This window comes from Petromyzon marinus, chromosome 72, assembly GCF_048934315.1.
Source record: "Petromyzon marinus isolate PM22_M1 ecotype Great Lakes invasive population chromosome 72, UKy_Petmar_22M1.pri1.0, whole genome shotgun sequence".
In the NCBI taxonomy this organism is placed as follows: domain Eukaryota; kingdom Metazoa; phylum Chordata; class Hyperoartia; order Petromyzontiformes; family Petromyzontidae; genus Petromyzon; species Petromyzon marinus.
Window position 1 is genome coordinate 4682549 of NC_133738.1, and position 24609 is coordinate 4707157.

Sequence of the window (24609 nt, forward strand, 5' to 3'; positions counted from 1 at the left end):
CTGTGTGAGTCTATGGGTCTCTGTGTGAGTCTATGAGTCTCTATGTGAGTCTATGGGTCTCTGTGTGAGTCTATGGGTCTCTGTGTGAGTCTCTGTGTGAGTCTATGGGTTTCTGTGTGAGTCTATTGGTCTCTGTGTGAGTCTATGGGTCTCTGTGTGAGTCTCTGTGTGAGTCTATGGGTCTCTGTGTGAGTCTATGAGTCTCTATGTGAGTCTATGGGTCTCTGTGTGAGTCTATGGGTCTCTGTGTGAGTCTATTGGTCTCTGTGTGAGTCTATGAGACTCTATGTGAGTCTATGGGTCTCTGTGTGAGTCTATGGGTCTCTGTGTGAGTCTCTGTGTGAGTCTATGGGTCTCTGTGTGAGTCTATTGGTCTCTGTGTGAGTCTATGGGTCTCTGTGTGAGTCCCTGTGTGAGTCTATCGGTCTCTGTGTGAGTCTATGAGTTTCTATGTGAGTCTATGGGTCTCTGTGTGAGTCTATGGGTCTCTGTGTGAGTCTATTGGTTTCTGTGTGAGTCTATGGGTCTCTGTTTGAGTCTCTGTGTGAGTCTATGGGTCTCTGTGTGAGTCTATGAGTCTCTGTGTGTGTCTATGGATCTCTTTGTGAGTATGTGGTTCTCTGTGTGAGTCTATGGGTCTCTGTGTGAGTCTATGGGTCTCTGTGTGAGTCTATGGGTCTCTGAGTGAGTCTATTGGGTCTCTGTGTGAGTCTATGGATCTCTGTGTGAGTCTATTGGTCTCTATGTGCATCTATGGTTCTCTGTGTGAGGCTCTGGTTCTCTGTGTGAGTGTATGGATCTCTGTGTGAGTCTTTGGGTCTCTGTGTGGATCAATGGTTCTCAGGGTGAGTCTATCGGTCTCTGTGTGGGCCTCTGTTTGAGTCTATGGGTCTTTATGTGGGTCTATGGGTCTCTGTGTGAGTCTCTGTGTGAGTCTGTGGGTCTCTGTGTGAGTCTATTGGTCTCTTTGTGAGTCTATGGGTCTCTGTGTGAGTCTATTGGTCTCTGTGTGAGACTATGGGTCTCTGTGTGAGTCTCTGTGTGAGTCTATGGGTCTCTGTGTGAGTCTATGAGCCTCTATGTGAGTCTATGGGTCTCTGTGTGAGTCTATGGGTCTCTGTGTGAGTCTATGGGTCTCTGTGTGAGTCTTTATGTTAGTCTATGGGTCTCTGTGTGAGTCTACTGGTCTCTGTGTGAGTCTATGGGTCTCTGTGTGAGTCTCTGTGTGAGTCTATGGGTCTCTGTGTGAGTCTATGCGTCTCTATGTGAGTCTATGGGTCTCTGTGTGAGTCTATGGGTCTCTGTGTGAGTCTCTGTGTGAGTCTATGGGTTTCTGTGTGAGTCTATTGGTCTCTGTGTGAGTCTATGGGTCTCTGTGTGAGTCTCTGTGTGAGTCTATGGGTCTCTGTGTGAGTCTATGAGTCTCTATGTGAGTCTATGGGTCTCTGTGTGAGTCTATGGGTCTCTGTGTGAGTCTATGGGTCTCTGTGTGAGTCTCTGTGTGAGTCTATGGGTCTCTGTGTGAGTCTATTGGTCTCTGTGTGAGTCTATGGGTCTCTGTGTGAGTCCCTGTGTGAGTCTATGGGTCTCTGTGTGAGTCTATGCGTCTCTATGTGAGTCTATGGGTCTCTGTGTGAGTCTATGGGTCTCTGTGTGAGTCTCTGTGTGAGTCTATGGGTCTCTGTGTGAGTCTATTGGTCTCTGTGTGAGTCTATTGGTCTCTGTGTGAGTCTATGAGTCTCTATGTGAGTCTATGGGTCTCTGTGTGAGTCTATGGGTCTCTGTGTGAGTCTCTGTGTGAGTCTATGGGTCTCTGTGTGAGTCTATTGGTCTCTGTGTGAGTCTATGGGTCTTTGTGTGAGTCCCTGTGTGAGTCTATGGGTCTCTGTGTGAGTCTATGAGTTTCTATGTGAGTCTATGGGTCTCTGTGTGAGTCTATGGGTCTCTGTGTGAGTCTATTGGTTTCTGTGTGAGTCTATGGGTCTCTGTTTGAGTCTCTGTGTGAGTCTATGGGTCTCTGTGTGAGTCTATTGGTCTCTGTGTGAGTCTATGGGTCTCTGTGTTAGTCTCTGTGTGAGTCTATGGGTCTCTGTGTGAGTCTATGAGCCTCTAAGTGAGTCTATGGGTCTCTGTGTGAGTCTATTGGTCTCTGTGTGAGTCTATGGGTCTCTGTGTGAGTCTCTGTGTGAGTCTTTGGGTCTCTGTGTGAGTCTATGAGTCTCTATGTGAGTCCATGGGTCTCTGTGTGAGTCTATGGGTATCTGTGTGAGTCTATGGGTCTCTGTGTGAGTCTCTGTGTGAGTCTATGGGTCTCTGTGTGAGTCTACTGGTCTCGGTATGAGTCTATGTGTCTCTGTGTGAGTCTCTGTGTGAGTCTGTGGTCTCTTTGTGAGTCTATGAGTCTCTATGTGAGTCTATGGGTCTCTGTGTGAGTCTATGGGTCTCTGTGTGAGTCTCTGTGTGAGTCTATGGGTCTCTGTGTGAGTCTATTGGTCTCTGTGTGAGTCTATGGGTCTCTGTGTGAGTCTCTGTGTGAGTCAAAGGGTCTCTGTGTGAGTCTATGAGTCTCTATGTGAGTCTATGGGTCTCTGTATGAGTCTATGGGTCTCTGTGTGAGTCTCTGTGTGAGTCTATGGGTCTCTATGTGAGTCTATTGGTCTCTGTGTGAGTCTATGGTTCTCTGTGTGAGTCTCTGTGTGAGTCTATGGGTTTCTGTGTGAGTCTATGAGTCTCTATGTGAGTCTATGGGTCTCTGTGTGAGTCTATGGGTCTCTGTGTGATTCTATTGGTCTCTGTGTGAGTCTATGAGTCTCTATGTGAGTCTATGGGTCTTTGTGTGAGTCTATGGGTCTCTGTGTGAGTCTATTGGTCTCTGTGTGAGTCTATGGGTCTCTGTGTGAGTCTCTGTGTGAGTCTATGGGTCTCTGTGTGAGTCTATGAGTCTCTATGTGAGTCTATGGGTCTCTGTGTGAGTCTATGGGTCTCTGTGTGAGTCTATTGGTTTCTGTGTGAGTCTATGGGTCTCTGTGTGAGTCTCTGTGTGAGTCTATGGGTCTCTGTGTGAGTCTATTGGTCTCTGTGTGAGTCTATGGGTCTCTATGTTAGTCTCTGTGTGAGTCTATGGGTTTCTGTGTGAGTCTATGAGTCTCTATGTGAGTCTATGGGTCTCTGTGTGAGTCTATGGGTCTCTGTGTGAGTCTCTGTGTGAGTCTATGTGTCTCTGTGTTAGTCTATGAGTCTCTATGTGAGTCTATGGGTCTCTGTGTGAGTCTATGGGTCTCTGTGTGAGTCTATGGGTCTTTGTGTGAGTCTCTGTGTGAGTCTATGGGTCTCTGTGTGAGTCTACTGGTCTCGGTGTGAGTCTATGTGTCTCTGTGTGAGTCTCTGTGTGAGTCTATGGGTCTCTGTGTGAGTCTATGAGTCTCTATGTGAGTCTATGGGTCTCTGTGTGAGTCTATGGGTCTCTGTGTGAGTCTCTGTGTGAGTCTATGGGTCTCTGTGTGAGTCTTTTGGTCTCTGTGTGAGTCTATGGGTCTCTGTGTGAGTCTCTGTGTGAGTCTCTGGGTATCTGTGTGAGTCTATGAGCCTCTATGTGAGTCTATGGGTCTCTGTGTGAGTCTATGGGTCTCTGTGTGATTCTATTGGACTCTTTGTGAGTCTATGGGTCTCTGTGTGAGTCTCTGTGTGAGTCTATGGGTCTCTGTGTGAGTCTATTGGTCTCTGTGGAGTCTATGGATCTCTGTGTGAGTCTCTGTGTGAGTCTATGGGTCTCTGTGTGAGTCTACGAGTCTCTATGTGAGTCTATGGGTCTCTGTGTGAGTCTATGGGTCTCTATGTGAGCCTGTTGTTCTCTGTGTGAGTCTATGGGTCTCTGTGTGAGTCTATGAGTCGCTGTGTGAGTCTATGAGTTTCTGTGTGAGTCTATGGGTGTATAGGTCTCTGTGTGATGAGTCTTTGTGTCTCTATGTGAGCCTGTTGTTCTCTGTGTGAGTCTATGGGTTTATGTGTGAGTCTAAGGGTCTCTGTGTGAGTCTATGAGTCTCTGTCTGAGTCTATGGGTCTCTGTTGTGCGTCTATGGGTCTCTGTGTGAGTCTCTGTGTGAGTCTATGGTTCTCTGTGTGAGTCTATTGGTCTCTGTGTGAGTCTATGGGTCTCTGTGTGAGTCTCTGTGTGAGTCTATGGGTCTCTTTGGGAGTCTATGAGTCGCTATGTGAGTCTTTGGGTCTCTGTGTGAGTCTATGGGTCTCTGTGTGAGTCTCTGTGTGAGTCTATGGATCTCTGTGTGAGTCTATTGGTCTCTGTGTGAGTCTATGGGTCTCTGTGTGAGTCTCTGTGTGAGTCTATGGGTATCTGTGTGAGTTTATGAGTCTCTATGTGAGTCTATGGGTCTCTGTGTGAGTCTATGGGTCTCTGTGTGAGTCTATTGGTCTCTGTTTGAGTCTATGGGTCTCTGTGTGGGTCTCTGTGAAAGTCTATGGGTCTCTGTGTGAGTCTATTGGTCTCTGTGTGAGTCTATGGGTCTCTGTGTGAGTCTCTGTGTGAGTCTATGGGTCTCTGTGTGAGTCTATGAGTCTCTATGTGGGTCTATGGGTCTCTGTGTGAGTCTATGGGTCTCTATGTGAGCCTGTTGTTCTCTGTGTGAGTCTATGGGTCTCTGTGTGAGTCTATGAGTCTCTGTGTGAGTCTATGAGTCTCTGTGTGAGTCTATGGGTGTATAGGTCTCTGTGTGATGAGTCTATGAGTCTCTGTGTGAGTCTATGAGTCTCTGTGTGAGTCTATGAGTCTTTATGTGAGTCTATGGGTCTCTACATGAGTCTTTGAGTCTCTGTGTGAGTCTATGAGTCTCTATGTGAGTCTATGAGTCTCTGTGTGAGTATATGGGTGTATAGGTCTCTGTGTGAGTCTATTGGTCTCTATGTGAGTCTATGAGTCTCTATGTGAGTCTATGGGTCTCTACATGAGTCTATGAGTCTCTGTGTGAGTCTATGAGTCTCTATGTGAGTCTATGAGTCTCTTTGTGAGTCTATGGGTGTATAGGTCTCTGTGTGAGTCTATGGGTCTCTGTGTGAGTCTATGGGTCTCTATGTGAGTCTATGGGTCTCTGTGTGAGTCTATGGGTGTATGGGTCTCTATGTGAGTCTATGAGTCTCTTTGTGAGTCTATGGGTGTTTAGGTCTCTGTGTGAGTCTATGGGTCTCTGTGTGAGTCTATGAGTCTCTGTGTGAGTCTATGGGTCTCTGTGTGAGTCCATGGGTGTATAGGTCTCTGTGTGAGTCTATAGGTGTATGAGTCTCTATGTGAGTCTATGAGTCTCTATGTGAGTCTATGAGTCTCTGTGTGCGCCAACCCTGCGCACGTCAGTGTCGTCTTGTCCATGCCGCAACCGATCGCTTCGTCGATTCTGTTTGCTCCCGATCTCGACTTCATAATGCTTCTTCTGTTCACCTGGAGAGGTGGGCCGATATCACGCATCCCCCTTCATTTCTAAAGGTCTCATCGCCGTTACCAAGAGACAGCTTGAGCAGCACCCCGGACCACAAGGGCCGAGACGACTACGGCTTTTGATCAAACGGGGTTCAGAGGTTGTTTGCTAAATGTGCAATTTAAATGGACACATTTATATTCTAAAAATAAATATAATCGTTATCGTGTTTGGTGCTGGACACGTGCCTGTGTGTGTGTGTGTCGTGTGTGTTGTACGTCATGTGTGTGTGTCATGTGTGTGTGTGTCGTGTGTGTCGTGCGTCATGTGTGTGTCGTATGTCATGTGTGTGTGTGTGTCGTGTGTGTCGTGTGTCATATGTGTGTGTGTCATGTGTGTGTGTGTGTGTCATGCGTGTATTTGTCTTGTGCGTGTGTGTCGTTTGTGTGTGTCATGTGTGTGTGTGTCATGTGTGTGGGTGTGTCGTGTGTGTCGTGCGTCATGTGTGTGTGTGTCATGTGTGTGCATTGATCCCAGCATCAATTGTCAATGGGCAGTAGTGTAGTGTATAGTGGTGTAGTGTAAAATACGGTGTAGTATACAGTAGTTTAGTAAATAATAGTGGTGTATAGTAGTGTAATGTATTCGTTAGTAGAGGTGTGTAATGTATAGCAGTGTAGTGTATAGTAATGTAGTATATAGTAGTATAGTAGGGCAGTGTATAATTATTGTAGTCTATAGTGTAGTGTCGTGTATAGTGTAGTGTATAGTGTATTGTAGTGTATAGTTTTGTAGTGTATAGTGTAGTGTATAATAGTGTAGGGTATAGTATTGTAGTGTATAGTGTATAATAGTGTATAATAGTGTATTGTATAGTAGTGTGGTATATGGTAGTGTAGTGTATCGTAGTGTCGTTTATAGTAGTGTAGCGTTGTGTGTAGTAGTGTAGTGTATAGTAGTGTAGTGTATAGTAGTGTAGTGTATCATAGTGTATAGTGGTGTAGAGTAGTAGTGTAGTGTATAGTAGTGTAGTGTATAGTGGTGTAGTGTATAGTAGTGTATAGTATAGTAGTGTAGTGTATAGTGTAGTGTATAGTGTAGTGTATAGTGTAGTGTATAGTAGCGTAGTGTATAGTAGTGTAGTGTATCATAGTGTATAGTGGTGTAGAGCAGTAGTGTAGTGTATAGTAGTGTAGTGTATAGTGGTGTAGTGTATAGTAGTCTAGTGTATCGTAGTGTAGTGTATCGTAGTGTATAGTGGTGTAGTGTAGTAGTGTAGTGTATAGTAGCGTAGTGTATAGTAGTGTAGTGTATAGTGTAGTGTATAGTGTAGTGTATAGTAGCGTAGTGTATAGTAGTGTAGTGTATCATAGTGTATAGTGGTGTAGAGTAGTAGTGTAGTGTATAGTAGTGTATAGTGGTGTAGTGTATAGTAGTGTAGTGTATAGTAGTGTAGTGTATCGTAGTGTATAGTGTTGTAGTGTATAGTAGTGTCGTGTATAGTAGTGTAGTGTATCATAGTGTATAGTGGTGTAGAGTAGTAATGTAGTGTATAGTGTAGTGTATAGTGTAGTGTATAGTGTAGTGTATAGTAGTGTAGTGTGTAGTAGTGTCGTGTATAGTAGTGTAGTGTATAGTCATGTAGTGCATAGTAGTGTCGTATGTACGTTGAACTTTCGCAACAATGTTCAACGGGGCAAGCATGTGTGTATGCTGAACTTTCTTTCACGCCATATGTAGCCATCCGTGCTAATCAGAGGTTGCGGGGCGAAGGACAGCAAACTGAAACGCAATGACGCGGCCATTGTTTCTTCCTCGTCCGTTTTTATTTCCCTCCCGAGCACCGAAGACGTCGCCCCACCACTCAGTACCCGGCTATAGTCGAGTACGGAAGCGCGACAAGTACACGCGAATACATTGCGCGTGTGTGTTTTTTTGTCCGTTTGAATTCATTGTTAAAGTGAGATTTGCCACGTTTCTTAAAATTACGAACGTAAATGTTCGACCGTCAACTTTTTGCGCACCCGAGTGACTTTCCGAATTAAAATGATCACACACACACACACGTAGAGAACACGCGTTCAATGTTCATTCAGCCCTCACCCGCACGATTGAAAGTCCGGTTTACCATGGGGATCTAATTTACCACGGCAGTCCAGTTCATCGTGGAAGTCCTGTTTAGCATACAAATTCAGTTTACCATGGGGATCTAATTTACCACGGCAGTCCAGTTTATCGTGGAAGTCCTGTTTAGCATGGAAATTCAGTTTACCATGGGGATCTAATTTTCCACGGCAGTCCAGTTTATCGTGGAAGTCCTGTTTAGCATACAAATTCAGTTTACCATGGGGATCTAATTTACCACGGCAGTCCAGTTTATCGTGGAAGTCCTGTTTAGCATGGAAATTCAGTTTACCATGGAAATTCAGTTTCACATGGGAATCTAGTATAACACGGCAGTCCAGTTCATCATGGAAGTCCAGTTTAGCATACAAATTCAGTTTACCATGGGAATCTAGTTTAACACGGCAGTCCAGTTCATCATGGAAGTCTAGTTTAGCATGGAAATTCAGTTTACCATGGGAATCTAGTTTAACACGGCAGTCCAGTTCATCATGGAAGTCTAGTTTAGCATGGAAATTCAGTTTACCATGGGAATCTAGTTTAACACGGCAGTCCAGTTCATCATGGAAGTCTAGTTTAGCATGGAAATTCAGTTTACCATGGGAATCTAGTTTACCATGGTAGTGCAGTTCATCATGGCAGTCCAGTTTACCATTGAAATTCAGTTTACCATGGCAGTCCAGTTCATCATGGAAGCCTAGTTTAGCATGGAAATTTAGTTTACCATGGGAATCCAGTTTAACATGGCAGTGCAGTTCATCATGGAAATTCAGTTTACCATGGAAGTCCATTTATCATGGTAGTTCAGTTCATCATGGCAGTCCAGTTTACCATTGAAATTCAGTTTGCCATGGCAGTCCAATTCATCATGGAAGTCTAGTTTAGCATGGAAATCCAGTTTAGCATGGCAGTCCAGTTCATCATGCAAGTGCAGTTTAGCATGGAAATTCAGTTTACCATGGAAATTCAGTTTACCATGGGAATCTAGTTTAACACAGCAGTCCAGTTCATCATGGAAGTCTAGTTTAGCATAGAAATTCAGTTTACCATGGGAATCCAGTTTAACATGGCAGTGCAGTTCATCATGGAAGTCTAGTTTACCATGGAAATTCAGTTTACCAAGGAAGTGCAGTTTCAGAATCTGAATATTGTACTTTATACTGGAGGAATCCGATGAGCTATGAAGCTCACAGATGTCCAGGAGGGGCACAGGCTATGAACGTTACAACAACAAACAGTTACAAAAACACGACGGTATTGCAAAGTACAGGAAAGGTAAACCAATCACCAAGATGCAGACACATTACAACACTAAAACCATCCTACCAGGCAAAGGCCGCTGAAGTGTTAACTTATTTTTCAGAAGCCACCTGGCTATCGCAAATGACAGCCCCTCAACAAAGTGACTCAGATCATGTGGACATTTGTTGAGGGGCTGTCATTTGCGATAGCCAGGTCGCTTCTGAAAAATAAGTTAACACTTCAGCGGCCTTTGCCTGGTAGGATGGTTTTAGTGTTGTAATGTGTCTGCATCTTGGTGATTGGAAAGGTAAACCAATCATCTTGGTGATAGGAAAGGTAAACCAATCACCAAGATGCAGACACATTACAACACTAAAACCATCCTACAAGGCAAAGGCCGCTGAAGTGTTAACTTATTTTTCAGAAGCGACCTGGCTATCGCAAATGACAGCCCCTCAACAAAGTGACTCAGATCATGTGGACATTTGTTGAGGGGCTGTCATTTGCGATAGCCAGGTCGCTTCTGAAAAATAAGTTAACACTTCAGCGGCCTTTGCCTGGTAGGATGGTTTTAGTGTTGTAATGTGTCTGCATCTTGGTGATTGGAAAGGTAAACCAATCATCTTGGTGATAGGAAAGGTAAACCAATCACCAAGATGCAGACACATTACAACACTAAAACCATCCTACCAGGCAAAGGCCGCTGAAGCGTTAACTTATTTTTCAGAAGCCACCTGGCTATCGCAAATGACAGCCCCTCAACAAAGTGACTCAGATCATGTGGACATTTAAATGTGGAGGCAAAAACCGGAGGACCCGCAGACAAAAAAATCCACGCAACCACGGGTAGAGAGGAAGACGCGAGCTTCAAACATACAACAGCAAGCAGGCCTCAGGGTCGGGATCGAACCCCCGGGCCTCCTGCATACCAGGCGAGGTAGTTAACATCTCACCACCGTGGTGCCCCTTTAGTAAATAAACAAAGTACATGAATCTAAATTTGAAGTTTTCGTGACTGCAGGGATCCATACTCTTTGGCTCTTTCGGTAAAGTCACGTAGGTATAAAATAAAATGAATAAAATCACGACGTCTCGATTGCAACACAAGCAATCACGATCAGGTGGGAAAACCACAGCAATATTTTTTTTTACGTGATTATTTTTACTATTTTTTCACTTCATCAAAAACAATTCTTGCTGTGGTTTTCCCACCTGATGATGATTGCTCGTGTTGCAGTCGAAACGTCGTGATTTAATTCATTTTATTTTATACCTACGTGACTTTACCGAAAGAACCAAAAAGCGCCCAAAGTACATGAGTTCATATTGCATCTTCAATTCCCAAGTTTGGGAAAAAAGGGGGCATTAAAACGGCAGCAACAGACAGTCCCACACCGCACCGAGACAACACCGCACAGTCCCTCGATAACAAAACATTGTCACGTTAACATCGAACTCTCAAACACGTTGTCAAGGATTCGATTCGCACATCACGTTGGCAACAATGTGGATGTATCCCCAGGCACCGATCTTCCGCTTCAGGATATTGTTCGAGGGACGATTCATGATGGTGAGGCGGGGAACTGGGTCATCGTTCCGAAGCGTCGGTGCTGCAGTTGGCAAAGGCTTTGCGCCACCTCTTCCGATTCTTGTTCTTGGTCATAGTTGAGATGGCAATTAGAGGGAGGCCTTCGAGGTTTTCTTGGGTTTGGCAATGCCGGTGGTTCATTAATTGGCTACATTTGTGGCGCAGACCTGCCAAGGTGGAATTATTTTTATGGATGGCCCAGGGCGCCCCAGCATAGATTTCTTCTTGCGTGAACTGATTAGAGATTGTGTATTTTAAGTCGAGGTCACAATGGTGGGTCCTGTATGGTACATCCAGTGCAAATGGACGAGCAGAACAATCAAGCGGCTTTTAATTTGTATTTACCATGGAAAGCCAGTTTACCATGGAAATTCAGTTTACCACGGGAGTCCAGTTTACCATGGTAGTTGAGTTTACCATGGGAGCCCATTTTACCATGGTAATCCAGTTTACCATGGAAATCCAGTTTACCATGGGAGTCGACTTTACGATTAAAGTCCAGTTTATCATAGGAGATCAGTTTACCATGGAAGTCCACTGCTAACCCCAGCACCTCTCCTCTTCCCCCTCCTCCTCCACCAATCCACACCGCAGATCCCAGCATCAATTGTCAATGGCCAGTGGTGTAGTGTATAGTAGTGTGTATTAGTGGAGTGTATAGTAGTGTAGTGCATAGTATTGCAGTGTATAGTAGTGTAGTGTATAGTAGTGTAGTGTATAGTAGTGTAGTGTATAGTATTGTAGTGTAGTGTATAGTAGTGTAGTGTATAGTAGTGTATAGTAGTGCAGTGTATAGTAGTGTATAGTAGTGTAGTGCATAGTGGTGTAGTGTATAGTAGTGTAGTGTATAGTAGTGTAGTGTATAGTAGTGTATAGTAGTGTAGTGTATAGTGTATAGTAGTGTATAGTAGTGTAGTGTATAGTAATGTAGTGTATAGTAGTGTAGTGTATAGTAGTGTAGTGCATAGTAGTGTAGTGTATAGTAGTGTAGTGCATAGTAGGGTAGTGTATATTAGTGTAGTGTATAGTGTAGTGTATAGTAGTGTAGTGCATTGTAGTGTAGTGTATAGTAGTGTAGTGCATAGTAGTGTAGTGTATAGTAGTGTAGTGCATAGTAGTGTAGTGTATAGTAGGGTAGTGTATAGTAGTGTAGTGTAAAGTAGTGTAGTGTAGAGTGTAGTGTGTAGTGTAGTGTATAGTAGTGTAGTCTATAGTAGTGTAGTGTAAAGTAGGGTAGTGTATAGTAGTGTATAGTAGTGTAGTGTATAGTAGTGTAGTGTATAGTAGGGTAGTGTCTAGTAGTGTAGTGTATAGTAGTGTAGTGTAGAGTGTAGTGTATAGTGTAGTGTATAGTAGTGTAGTGCATAGTAGTGTAGTATATAGTAGGGTAGTGTCTAGTAGTGTAGTGTATAGTAGTGTAGTGTAGAGTGTAGTGTATAGTGTAGTGTATAGTAGTGTAGTGTATAGTAGTGTAGTGTATAGTAGAGTAGTGTATAGTAGGGTAGTGTCTAGTAGTGTAGTGTATAGTAGTGTAGTGTAGAGTGTAGTGTATAGTGTAGTGTATAGTAGTGTAGTGCATAGTAGTGTAGTATATAGTAGTGTAGCGTGTAGTGTAAACGAGAGTAGTGTATAGTGGTATAGTATATATCGAGTATGAATGCGTGACAAACACACGCGTGTCGACCGCGAAGTTAGATTTGCTACATTTTAAAAATCATATAAAGGTAATAATGAAATCGTCAACTTCATTGCACCTGAGTAACTACCCAAATTAAAAAATCACCCGCATAGATAACACGCTTTCGATGTCAATTTAGCCCTCCACGCACGATTGAAAGTCCAGTTTACCATGGGAGTCCACTTCACCGTGGAAGTTTACCATGGAGGTCCAGTTTTCCCTTGGGAAATTACCTTGGAAGTCCAGTTTACCAGGGAAGTTCACCATAGATGTTTACCATGGAAGTTCACTGTGAAAGTCCAGTTTAACATGGATGTTTACCATGGAAGTCCAGCTTACCATGTAAGTTTACCATGGAAGTCCAGTTTAGCGTGGAAGTTCCGTTTGCCATAAACGTTTAGCATGCATGTTTTACCACGGAATTGCATTTTACTCTAGGAGTTTACCATGGAAGTTTCGTTGACTGTTGAAGTTTACCAAAGACGTTTACCATGGAAAACCACCGCTCCCCCCCCTACACCCCCTGCTCTCTTACCCCCCCCCCCTCCCTTCCTTCATCAATCCGCACTGCTGACCCGAGCACCAATCATCAATAGCAGCCCACCCCACACCTCCCCATCCTCCACCCCCTCCCTCCCCTCGCCTCCACTGATGTCACTCCCCTCTTACTCCTCCCTCACCTCCACTGATGTCACTCCCCTCTTACTCCTCCCTCCCCCCCCTTCCTCCTCCCGCTCCCACCCCCTCCCTCCCTTCCCTCCTCCCCCTCTGCCCCCTCATCTCCCTCCTCCCCTCCTCCCCCCTCCCATCCTCCCCCTCCCATCCTCCCACCCCCCCTCCCTCCTCCCCCTCCCCTCCCCCTCCCTCCCCTCACCTCCCCTGATGTCCCCCCCCTCCGCCCCCTCCCTCCCCTCACCTCCTCCCTCCCCTCACCTCCCCTCCCCCTCCATCCACTCCTCCCCCTCCGCCCCCTCCCTCCCCTCCCCTCACCTCCCCCCCCCTCTCCCTCCTCCCGCTCCCACCCTCTCCCTCCCTTCCCTCCTCCCCCTCTGCCCCCTCATCTCCCTCCTCCCCTCCTCCCCCCTCCCATCCTCCCCCTCCCACCCCCCTCCCTCCTCCCCCTCCCCTCCCTCCCCTCACCTCCCCTGACGTCCCCCCCCCTCCGCCCCCTCCCTCCCCTCCTCCCCTCCATCCACTCCTCCCCCTCCGCCCCCTCATTCCCCTCCCCTCACCTCCACCCTCCCCTCCCCCTCCCTCCCCTCCTCCCCCTCCCACGCCCCCCCCCACCCCCTCCCCTGCGATCCTTCCCCCCCTTCCTCTGCAGGCTCCATCCCTTGGTGGCTCCACGTGTCCTCCTGGGGGGAGGGGAGGGGCAGTGGGGGGTGGGGGGGGGTGAGTTGCAGCGGCCATAGATGACCCAGCATTCACTGCTGAGTCGACGCGTCTTTTTGTGAGTTTCCGTGTTTAGGTGGCTAGGAAATGTTAACCACCTCGCTGGTTTTTTTTCATGCATTTTTTTCTGTTGCGCGCAGTCACTTTAAGGTGGTTTTCTTGTTCACGTTTTTTTTTCTTTGTTGCGATTGGACCCGATTCAAGAGCCACATGGCTCATAGGGCTTTACCTAAAAAATGAACTAAATGAAAATTAAATTTTGATTTAAAGCGTTCGTGACTGCAGTAATTCATATTGATGACCGTTTGAGTTATGGTCGAAACGTCGTGAGAATTTTTTATTGTTTTATATATATTTCATTATTTTGTTGTTTCTCTTCAACGTGACTTTACCGAAAAAACTAAGAATATGAATTACTGTAGTCACGAAAGCTTTAAATCAAAATGTAATCGCCTCTACGGGGAGGGTTTTCACATAACTTTAAGATCCTTCAACAAACTCTGGGATAAGAAAGCTCAGCTGATCGAGTCTCTCACCTTCCTGAAGAGATGCCGCGACTCTGGGGTAATACAAATCGCATTTACACTGACCTCTGCTGCTGTAACTTCTTCTAATGCGAAACGAATTCTTTTCAAAACTAGCTTAGCTCTTATCTCAGAAAAAATCAGACTTATACGCACAGAACTAGATCAGTTAGACAAGACACTCTACAAATCACACTTATCATTGACGGCAATAATGTCCACATCGGATTGGGAACATGTAGACAATATGACTGCCTCTTCAGCTGCTACTATGTCGACCAAATGTAAGGAAAACCTGATTTCCAAATTTAACCTCCTCTTCAACAAAAGACCGGACCCACACACCAAAAAGTTAGACGTTAATAAAGTCGTTATTAATCGCAGTAACAGTTCTATTTCCGATGGTCTGAAATCCGTTTTAGCTAAAGGTCTAAACTTTGCAGTCACACCTAGACACATACCAGTTAATGATATAATTGCCCAAGTAGACGTTGCTCTCAGGGGCCTGGGTCACATCGCTGCAGACGTAGCAAGATCTGAAATCGCTGCAACCCTCAAAAACGCTAAGATGCCAGCTAGCAACCTTAGCAAAGATGAGCGTTTTGAATTATATAAATTAAAAAAGAGGAATAATATTGTAGTCCTCTCAGCTGACAAAGGCAATGCTACTGTCATCATGGATAAAATAGAATACAACAACAAAATTAAAGAATTACTCGACGATGGTAGTTATACAAAAATAAAAAGAGATCCCACCAACAGCCTCGTCACACAAACCAACAAAATAATTTCTGATTCAACCGCATCAATTGATCAATCTAAACAGTTTTCGTTGAAACCTTCTGCTGCCAGGCCACCAAGATTATACGGCTTACCAAAAATACATAAAGTAGATACACCTCTTCGTCCCATAGTCTCTACTATCAGCTCCCCCACCTACAAACTAGCTCGTTTTTTGTCTGAAATCCTGCGTCCTTTCACTGGAAAGACCACCTCTGCGGTACAAAATTCTACTCACCTGGTATCGACAATCAAGGGTATTTCCCTGTCCCCAGACGACCTGCTTGTCAGTTTTGATGTAGTTTCCTTATTCACCAAGGTTCCTGTACCTGACACCATTGCAATCATTGAAGACTTGGTTCATCAAGGACTAAACACTGAGGTACCCCCCCTGGTGAGACACTGTTTAACCAATACATACTTCACTTGGAATGGAACTTTCTACAAACAAACTGAGGGCACCCCAATGGGCTCCCCCCTTTCTCCAGTTATAGCTAACATTTTCATGGAGAAATTTGAGACTGACGCCATCCAGACTGCCACTCTGCACCCAACCTTATGGAAGAGGTACGTGGATGACACTTTTGTCATCTGGCCACATGGCCGGCCTGCTCTCGACCAATTCTTCGACCACATCAATTCCATACACCCAGCCATCAGATTTACCATGGAAGTCGAAATAGATGGCAAGATACCTTTTTTGGATGTCCTAATTAAAAAGAGACCTGATGGTTCAATGAGCCACTCTGTCTACAGGAAAGTTACCCATACGGATGCTTATCTGAAACCGGATTCCCACCACCATCCATCACAGAAGAATTCTCTCATCAAGACTCTGTATCTTAGAGCCCAATGCATATCCGACCAGGAACACATAAGCAGTGAACTCAAGCACGTACACCAAGCTCTTAGGGCTAATGGTTACTCCGACTATACAATCCGCAAAGCTATCACTCAAATCATGAAGAAGAACCCTCTTGAGGAGCCTTTCAAAACCATCACTTTACCCTACATTGCTGGGATCACAAAAAAGATCTCCAAAATCATGAATAAACACAAGATCCAGGTCCGTTTCAACACATTACATAAAATCCGTGATCTGGTTCCGTCTGTAAAAGATGTGATTCCGGACATACAATACCCTGGTGTCTACAAACTAAGTTGCCTCTGTGGTAGTAGTTACATTGGAGAAACCAAACGCCATGTCTCGGACCGCATTCGTGAACACAAAGCAGACCTTAAACACGGTAGGACCAACACCTCGGCCATAGCAGATCAGTGTTCTAATTCAGTAGGCTCACATGCCATTGACTTTTCCAAGACAGAGGTTCTTTGTAAGCCATCTGGCTTCCATGAGAGATTCGTTCATGAGGCTATCCACATATACAAGCACAAAGACAATTTCAACCGAGAAGATGGATTCTATCTTAGCAATCATTGGAAAGATTTGATAAACCATTTCAGTTCTTAATTGATTGTTCACGCTTACAGTGGCTTTCAGACAGCATACATTATAAAAAAATTTCGTCTCCCCGCTCCTCTTTTCAGAATATAGATGGACTAGTCCTGGGCAAACTGCCAAATCGCTGCGCGTGGTGCTAACGTTTTTTTTATAAGTAAATAAATGCGCCGTTTAAAAATAAATTTATGCAAACCAACACCCCTGAAGATGACCGTTTGAGTTATGGTCGAAACGTCGTGAGAATTTTTATTGTTTTATATATATTTTATTATTTTGTTGTTTCTCTTCAACGTGACTTTACCGAAAAAACTAAGAATATAATATAAATTAAAATTGTATGCAGGAGGTCGTGGGTTCGATCCCGACCCTGATGATGCCTGCTTCTGTATATTTGGAGTCTGCGTCTCTCTCCCCGTGGGGATGTTGACTACCTCGCCTGGTATACAGGAGGTCGTGGGTTCGATCCCGACCCTGATGATGCCTGCTGCTGTATATTTGGAGTCTGCGTCTCTCTCCCCGTGGAGATGTTGACTACCTCGCCTGGTATACAGGAGGTCGTGGGTTCGATCCCGACCCTGATGATGCCTGCTGCTGTATATTTGGAGTCTGCGTCTCTCTCCCCGTGGGGATGTTGACTACCTCGCCTGGTATACAGGAGGTCGTGGGTTCGATCCCGACCCTGATGATGCCTGCTGCTGTATATTTGGAGTCTGCGTCTCTCTCCCCGTGGGGATGTTGACTACCTCGCCTGGTATGCAGGAGGTCGTGGGTTCGATCCCGACCCTGATGATGCCTGCTGCTGTATATTTGGAGTCTGCATCTCTCTCCCCGTGGAGATGTTAACCACCTCGCCTGGTATACAGGAGGTCGTGGGTTCGATCCCGACCCTGATGATGCCTGCTGCTGTACATTTGGAGTCTGTGTCTCTCTCCCCCTGGAGATGTTAACCACCTCGCCGGGTATGCAGGAGGTCGTGGGTTCGATCCCGACCCTGATGATGCCTGCTGCTGTATATTTGGAGTCTGCGTCTCTCTCCCCGTGGGGATGTTGACTACCTCGCCTGGTATACAGGAGGTCGTGGGTTTGATCCCGACCCTGATGATGCCTGCTGCTGTATATTTGGAGTCTGCGTCTCTCTCCCCGTGGGGATCGAGGTAACCACCTCGCCTGGTATACACGAGGTCGTGGGTTCGATCCCGACCCTGATGATGCCTGCTGCTGTATATTTGGAGTCTGCGTATCTCTCCCCGTGGGGATGTTGACTACCTCGCCTGATATACAGGAGGTCGTGGGTTCGATCCCGACCCTGATGACGCCTGCTGCTGCCTATTTGGAGTTTGGGTGTCTCTCTCTCCCCGTGGTGGTCAATGCGTGGATTTTCTATTCGGCTTCACTGCGGTTTTTCCCCTCCCACGTTTCGAATCAACATCGCCCACGCGTTCAGAGCTATTTGGCTGCGGCTATAAATGTCCACGCGATAATTGACTATATTGGCCACTTCGCTAGGCTGCGATCATGTCGTGAAGGCCGGCGTAATGGCTCACCTTGGCGCCGTTAAACATGCCACCACTCGATACAGCCAATTAGTAAGGTTTGTCGCGGAGACAGAACATGCCAGCCAATTCGTTGCTCGTGTAGTGACATAGAATGGGGCACTAAGGCGCGTAGTAGTGTAGTGTACAGTAGTGTAGTCTACAGAAGTGTGTCATTAACAGTGACGTGCGGTGAGGTCAATGGCTGGGGAGGAACTGCCTTGTGTCAGAGCCAGATTCACACACTGAGGGGGTCTACAAACATTACATTGGTGACGTACTGAGATAGTAACAGGCACGCGCGTATTGCCCGCGCTCCATCCAGTTACTGAGGGGTTGCGCAATCAGAGGGGAGGCTGAGCTCGTCTCTGCCTCACCTCTCGTCTCAACCTGTATTTGCAGCGGAGCTCCGCAAATTTGGCGATATTTGCTATAAAAAAAGGATTGGAATCGTACGGAAATGACATTTATAACACAGATCAGTGGTAAAAAAAAAATCGTAATATTTATTGTATTTGACAATTCTATTTTTTTTGCCCTTTTCGTAACAGATATTTTATCCTGGTCATTAAACCCGCCACCACACGACACGGCCACTTAGTAAAGGGGTTTGTAGTGTAAACAGGTGCAAGGGAATGCCAGACTCACGCATCCCCGCACACCTTACCAGGATGCAAAAAAGTTTGCGTCGCATCTTGGCCGCCATGCTCTCGGTCGTGTCAAGCCACGTGAGCGTGCGTCTACTTGCTTCCACGTATTCCGCCAGACACTCCTCCACCTCCGCCCTCCCCACGACCCCCATTCGGAAGCTGTTGGACACGTGCTTAAGGCCACGGAGCCCACGGTGGTCTCCCTCTCTGTCTCTATCGTAGATTCGCGAGAAGTGCATCATCAGCGTGTGGCCCTGTTCCTCCAGGAGATTTTTGAGCCAAGGATTCAGCTTCGACGAACAGTTGGCGCACGGACTCCACGACATGTACCACGTCATTGCGTACACGCCTGGATTGCTCTCCAAATGGCGGTCGATCATCGACATCAGGATCAGTTCGGCATGGCAGACGTTGGGATTATTTATGATGTACCCCCACAGACGTCGGCTCCGGCCCCCCGCACTCTGAGGCTTGACGTCGAATATCACGTACGTCCGGTGCCTCTCCGTGGCGTAGTGCAAATTTTCAAATTGAAATTCGAACGTGTCGAAGTCCAACTTCTCGGAGACTCGCACGCACTCGTAGCCTGCCATGTCCGCTGGACTCGAAGATCACCAAAAACTCGAACGCGGACTTTAACTGCTCGCCCGCCCGCCGATGTCGACTCTCAACACCATCCCCCATTACTCATAAATAGCCGATCCCGTTTCAACCACCCCCGCCCCCACCCACGTGTACATGGGGGGTCACGTCACTAGGTTCGGTTTTAATAATATAATCACTTCCCCATCCTGCGTGCATGTTAACTGACAGGTGAACGGGACGCAGAAAGAGATGGCATAACTCGATTAACAGCATGTGCAGCAACTCATGCAGAGACCCACAGACTCAAACAGAGACGCATAGACTCACCACACGCAGGTCAAACACGAGCGTGCCAATCGTGTTTGACCTTCGTCGAACAATGGTCACGGAAGAGATAAGAACGGAACCCCCCCCCGCCGCCACCCCTACCAAAAATGCACCTCTTGATCAGTTTGCATTCACGCCATTGAAGAGCCCTCCCGGCTGGCTTTGTCTCCCAAATTTTTGCACATGTCACCGGGCACCACCATAACCAGAATCACAAAATTGTATTCATACCGCAGAAGGAATCCGATGAGCTATGAAGCTTTTTTTTAGCACGGGGGTCAGAAGGTCACACCAACGACAACACCAACAAAGAATGCAACCACACTATACACTACACTATACACTACACTATACACTACTACACTATACACTATACACTACACTATACACTTCTACACTACTACACTACACTATACACTACTACACTATACACTACACTATACACCACACTATACACTACACTACTATACACTACACTACTATACATTACACTATACACTATACTATACATTACACTATACACTACTACACTACACTATACACTACACTACTATACATTACACTATACACTATACTATACACTACACTATACACTACTACACTATACACTACACTATACACTACTATACACTACACTATACACTATACTATACACTACACTATACACTATACACTACTAAACTACTACACTACACTATACACTACACTATACACTACACTTTACACTACACTACACTACTATACACACACTATACACTACTATACACCACATTATTCACTACACTACTATACACTACAATATATACTACCCCAGTTCAACGTCGCGTGAAGGGGAAAATAGGCAGGTCAGTGATATTGGGCAGGTAAGGCCCAATGAGCTATGTAGCGATCACAAGTGAGGATTGCTCAACAAAGTGGCTGATGTCATCATCATCATCATCATCGCGTGGGACTGTATCGCAGTAACCAAATACTCTAAACGCGTGCTGACGTTGATTCTACATGTGGATGGTGAAAGCTGGAGGGTCCGGAAAAACTAAAATCCACGCAGCGACTACCGCGGGGAGAGAGAAAGAGAGACGCAGACTCCAAATATACAGCAGCAGCAGGCGTCGTCAGGGTCGGGATCGAACCTACGACCTTCTGTATACCAGGCGAGGTAGTTAACATCTCCACGGGGTAGAAAGAGAGACACGCACACTGCAAATATACAGCAGCAGGCGTCGTCAGGGTCGGGATCGAACCTACGATCTTCTGTACACCAGGCAAGGTAGTTAACATCTCCACGGGGTAGAAAGAGAGATATACGCAGACTCAAAATATACAGTAGCAGCAGCAGGCACCATCAGGCTCGGGATCGAACTGCCACCTCCTGCATACCAGGCGATGTTGTTAACATCTCCTAGCCACGGTGACGATGGTGATGATGATGATGACAGAGAAAGAGAGACACGCAAACTCCAAATACAAAACAACGGGCGTCGTCGGGGTACGGGGATCGAACCCACGGCCCCCTGCATACCATGCGAGTTAGTTAGCACGCTATCAACAGACAGATGTGTGTAGTGAGTTCAACTGAGTCGCAGACATACTCTTTGGAGGCAACACATTTATTAACACCAACACACACGGGGGTAACTGCCCCTTAACAGAATAACAAAGCTATGGTGGTGACCACCAGGCTAACTGCACTAATTTACACCGTAACTAGCTACAACGGACCGGACCACAGCTTGGGTCCCGGTCCTACGTGTTGGAGACTCTTGTAGAACGTTAGAATTCTTCAGGATGAACAACAGCAGCCGCTCCCTCTGGGGGGGATCCGGTTTATATCCTCACGGGTCGTGGCTGTCTCCGCGCTTGGCCACGACCCACCTTCCAGAATCCTCGAGCAGGATCTCGACCCAGACCACGTGACCACCCCTAGCCCCCACTTGTTGGACGTAGAACACAGACGGAGTTTTCTGCAAGGATGAACAACAGCAGCCTGTCCCTCTGTGGGGGGACCCGGCTTATATCCTCCATGGTCGTGGCTGGCTCCGCCACCATGGCCACGACCCACCTTCCAGAATCCTCCAGCAGGATCTCGACCCTGACACGTGACCACCCCTAGCCCCCACTTGTTGGACGTAGAACACAGACGGAGTTTTCTGCAAGGATGAACAACAGCAGCCTGTCCCTCTGTGGGGGGACCCGGCTTATATCCTCCATGGTCGTGGCTGGCTCCGCCCCATGGCCACGACCGCCTTCGAGAATCCTCCAGCAGGATCTCGACCCAGACCACGTGACCACCCCTAGCCCCCACTTGTTGGACGTAGAACACAGACGGAGTTTTCTGCAAGGATCAACAACAGCAGCCTGTCCCTCTGCGGGGGGACCCGGCTTATATCCTCCATGGTCGTGGCTGGCTCCGCCACCATGGCCACGACCCACCTTCCAGAATCCTCGAGCAGGATCTCGACCCAGACCACGTGACCACCCCTAACCCCCCCCCCCCCCCCCACTTGAGGGGCCCCTGTGTAGACTTAACCGGTCACGTGTCATCCGGGGTCAACCAGAGTGCCACGGCCCATAGCGTCCCCCCATTCCCCGCGGCCGGCACTCTCACACCCCTATCGTTTTAGGGGCCGCCACTGAACGCCAAACGTGGTGCCATGCAAAACCGCTATCGACCAGTGCCTCGCCGAGCGCCTGCAGGGCCGGCACAGCACCCACATTCTTTGTGGTGCCCGCGATGTCGTCACACCGCACTCCGTGACTCTCCGGGGCCGGCGTGGCACCGTGACATCCCGCGATGTCACTGCAGGTGCAGGGACGTGCGGGATGTAAGAAAGAGCGTCACATTTTGACAAGAGGCCCTTGACACGGCCATTATCACGACAGCATCCTCGACGAACGCGCCCTTTGAATTACACTAATTTGAGGCTGAGTCGACCTAGGGGAGGCTCAAGAGCGGTGCATTTGCAAAATGTTGATACTCCTACTGATGCTCCTGATGCTGTTGTGGAGTGACTCATGCAGCCCAGCTATGGCTGCAGGGTTTTGGTGGTGCGTGTTGTTTATGTCTTTCATTGTGAAATTTCGGTCACAGTTCCTATGATCAATGTTAAATTGCTGATGGCTTTATTTTGGGTGATTTCGAAAACGTTTTTTGGTTTTGGTCATGTTTGTTTTTGTTGTAGTGCGGAGTTAGAATGATGGCTTTAATCTAAGTTGTCTTATGGTTGTTGTTGTTGTTTGACTTGCATCCCACTGGGATGTTTGCAGAGCGTTCGTGTACGGTGCTATTTCAGGAATATTTTGATGTTTTTTTTTTTCCCTGGATTTTCTGTTTTCACAGTCACATAGTCACTTTAAGATGTTTTCTTGTTCATGTTTTTGTTTTTTTGTTTGTTGCCCGTTGCACCCGATTCAAGAGCCGAATGGCTCACAGGGCTATACCAAATAAATGAAACTGAAACTAAACTGAAATGAAAAACTGGTTCGGAAAAAAGGGAAAAAAGTCACTTGGTGTTGGCCGTGAGCGGGAATCGAACTCGGGTCGCCGGGTTCATCGCGCGGCGTAGCGCTAACTACTACACCACCGCTCCCCCCCACGCACACACTGACACAAAGAAAAAAACAAAGATCCCCCGTATAGCCTTAACAGACTGTAGGGGCAAGTTCTGTTAGCGAGCACCTATGAAGGCCGGAACGGTACACGAGGGGGTGGGTGGCCAGCACCACGCCCGACCGCCTTTGTCTCCCCAGTCGCGATGTTTACACACTGTACCAGGTACTCATTTGAGGCTGAGTCGACCTAGGGGAGGCCCGGGACCGGTTCAGATAATCGTCACTGGTGTTGGCCGTGAGCGGGAATCGAACCCGGGTCGCCAGGTTCATAGCGCAGCGTAGCGCTAACCGCTACACTATCGCTCCCCACTGACACACACCCACACAGACACCCACCCACAGACACACACAGACACCCACACCATTCGCCATTCACCACGACGTTTGTGCCAGGCTAGGCGCACGTTCAAGCCACGTGAAGTGTCGAACGCTCGTTGGCAGGAGGTCACGGACCTCCTGCAAGATGACCATGCGGATGCAACACCAGCTGTACCCCCCTGCTGTGCCAACTCGCTGCTTTTTGTCCGCCCGGCGCTCCGCTCGTTGTTGTGAGCGTCGCTCCTCTGACTCTCCGTTGTTATTTCCGGACGGGCGATTGCATCCGATTGCCCCAGCAGCAGCGTTCTCAACGTGCACCTAGCCTGGCACTCCCCAGTAGCAGCGTCCTTCACGAGCCTCCTCCACCTCCACAGAGGCCGATCTTGATTCTGCTGGGAGCGGTCATCGTCAATTGAATTACACACAGACACACACACGGGCACACGGTCATACACACACGGGTGGTCACGCACGCAGTGTAGTGTATAGTGTAGTGTATAGTAGTGTAATATATAGTAGTGTAGTGTATAGTGTATTGTATAGTGGGTAGTAGCATAATAATTAGTAGTGGAGTGTTTAGTGTGGTGTATAGTGTAGTGTATAGTGGGTCGTTTGTATTTTAGCGTATAGTAGTCTAGTGTATAGTAGTGAGGTGTGTATTGTAGTGTCTCTTAGTTTAGTGCATAGTAGTCTCGTGAATAGTGTAGTGCATAGCAGTGTAGAATGCATTGTGGTGAATGATAGTGTAGTATGTATAGTCGTGTAGTAGGCATGTTGAAATAATAAGCTGTTATTATTATTATTGAATCAGTCAAATGCCACCGTCTTTTGTTTCCGTTCTGCCGCGGTATTTTGCCAACACGCCACGTTGCGATTGATCCTTCCCGTCGCGTTGTTCCCGTTGCACCCGTGACGCAGGCCACGCGTTTTGAGAGTGACGCATTCACGGGTCACGTGCACATACCGCGCGCGTGGATGCAACTTCCTGGAGATGATAACGGGGAGGGTGTGTGGGGTGTGACTCGCCAGTGTCGGAACAGAGAACGCCAAAAGTCAGTGAAACTAGGCCGTAAAGAAGGCTTCTTGCCTCTGGTGCGGGCCAATCAGTTTCAAAGGCAATGCCAAATTACACTATATAATTACGTGAGCATTAAGGACAGTGCCAGATATAATGATCATGTTCGTTACAAGCACCGCGCGTGGTTAATGCAGTAACTTGATTCCTTGCGAAACGATTTCCACTTTGGCGTTTGAACACCTTAGCACAACTCCTGCTGTTTCAATGTCAGAAAGGGTAAAAACCTATTCTTATTTTTTTTTCATACTTTGATAACTGTCAAAAAGGTCCCATTACGCCACACTATCTCCATGG

At 46.9% G+C, this 24609-nt stretch overlaps 1 protein-coding gene across 1 annotated transcript; it reads right to left on the minus strand.

Moving 5' to 3' along the window:
• Window positions 1–17715: 17715 nt before the first annotated feature.
• LOC142906946 (single-stranded DNA cytosine deaminase-like) lies at window positions 17716–18988 on the minus strand. Its single transcript, XM_076055747.1, has 2 exons — window positions 18413–18988; window positions 17716–17757 (listed from the first exon to the last, which is right to left on the minus strand). Exons 1-2 carry the CDS (start codon window positions 18986–18988, stop codon window positions 17716–17718), a joined length of 618 nt encoding a protein of 205 aa, XP_075911862.1.
• Window positions 18989–24609: the final 5621 nt, after the last annotated feature.

Coding starts and splice junctions, on each gene's coding strand:
- LOC142906946 (XM_076055747.1), bottom strand. CDS start 18,988: ATGGCAGGCTACGAGTGCGTGCGAGTCTCCGAGAAGTTGGACTTCGAC. Junction 17,758..18,412: donor GCAAACTTTTTTGCATCCTG/GTAAGGTGTGCG, acceptor AACGGCGCCAAG/GTGAGCCATTACGCCGGCCT.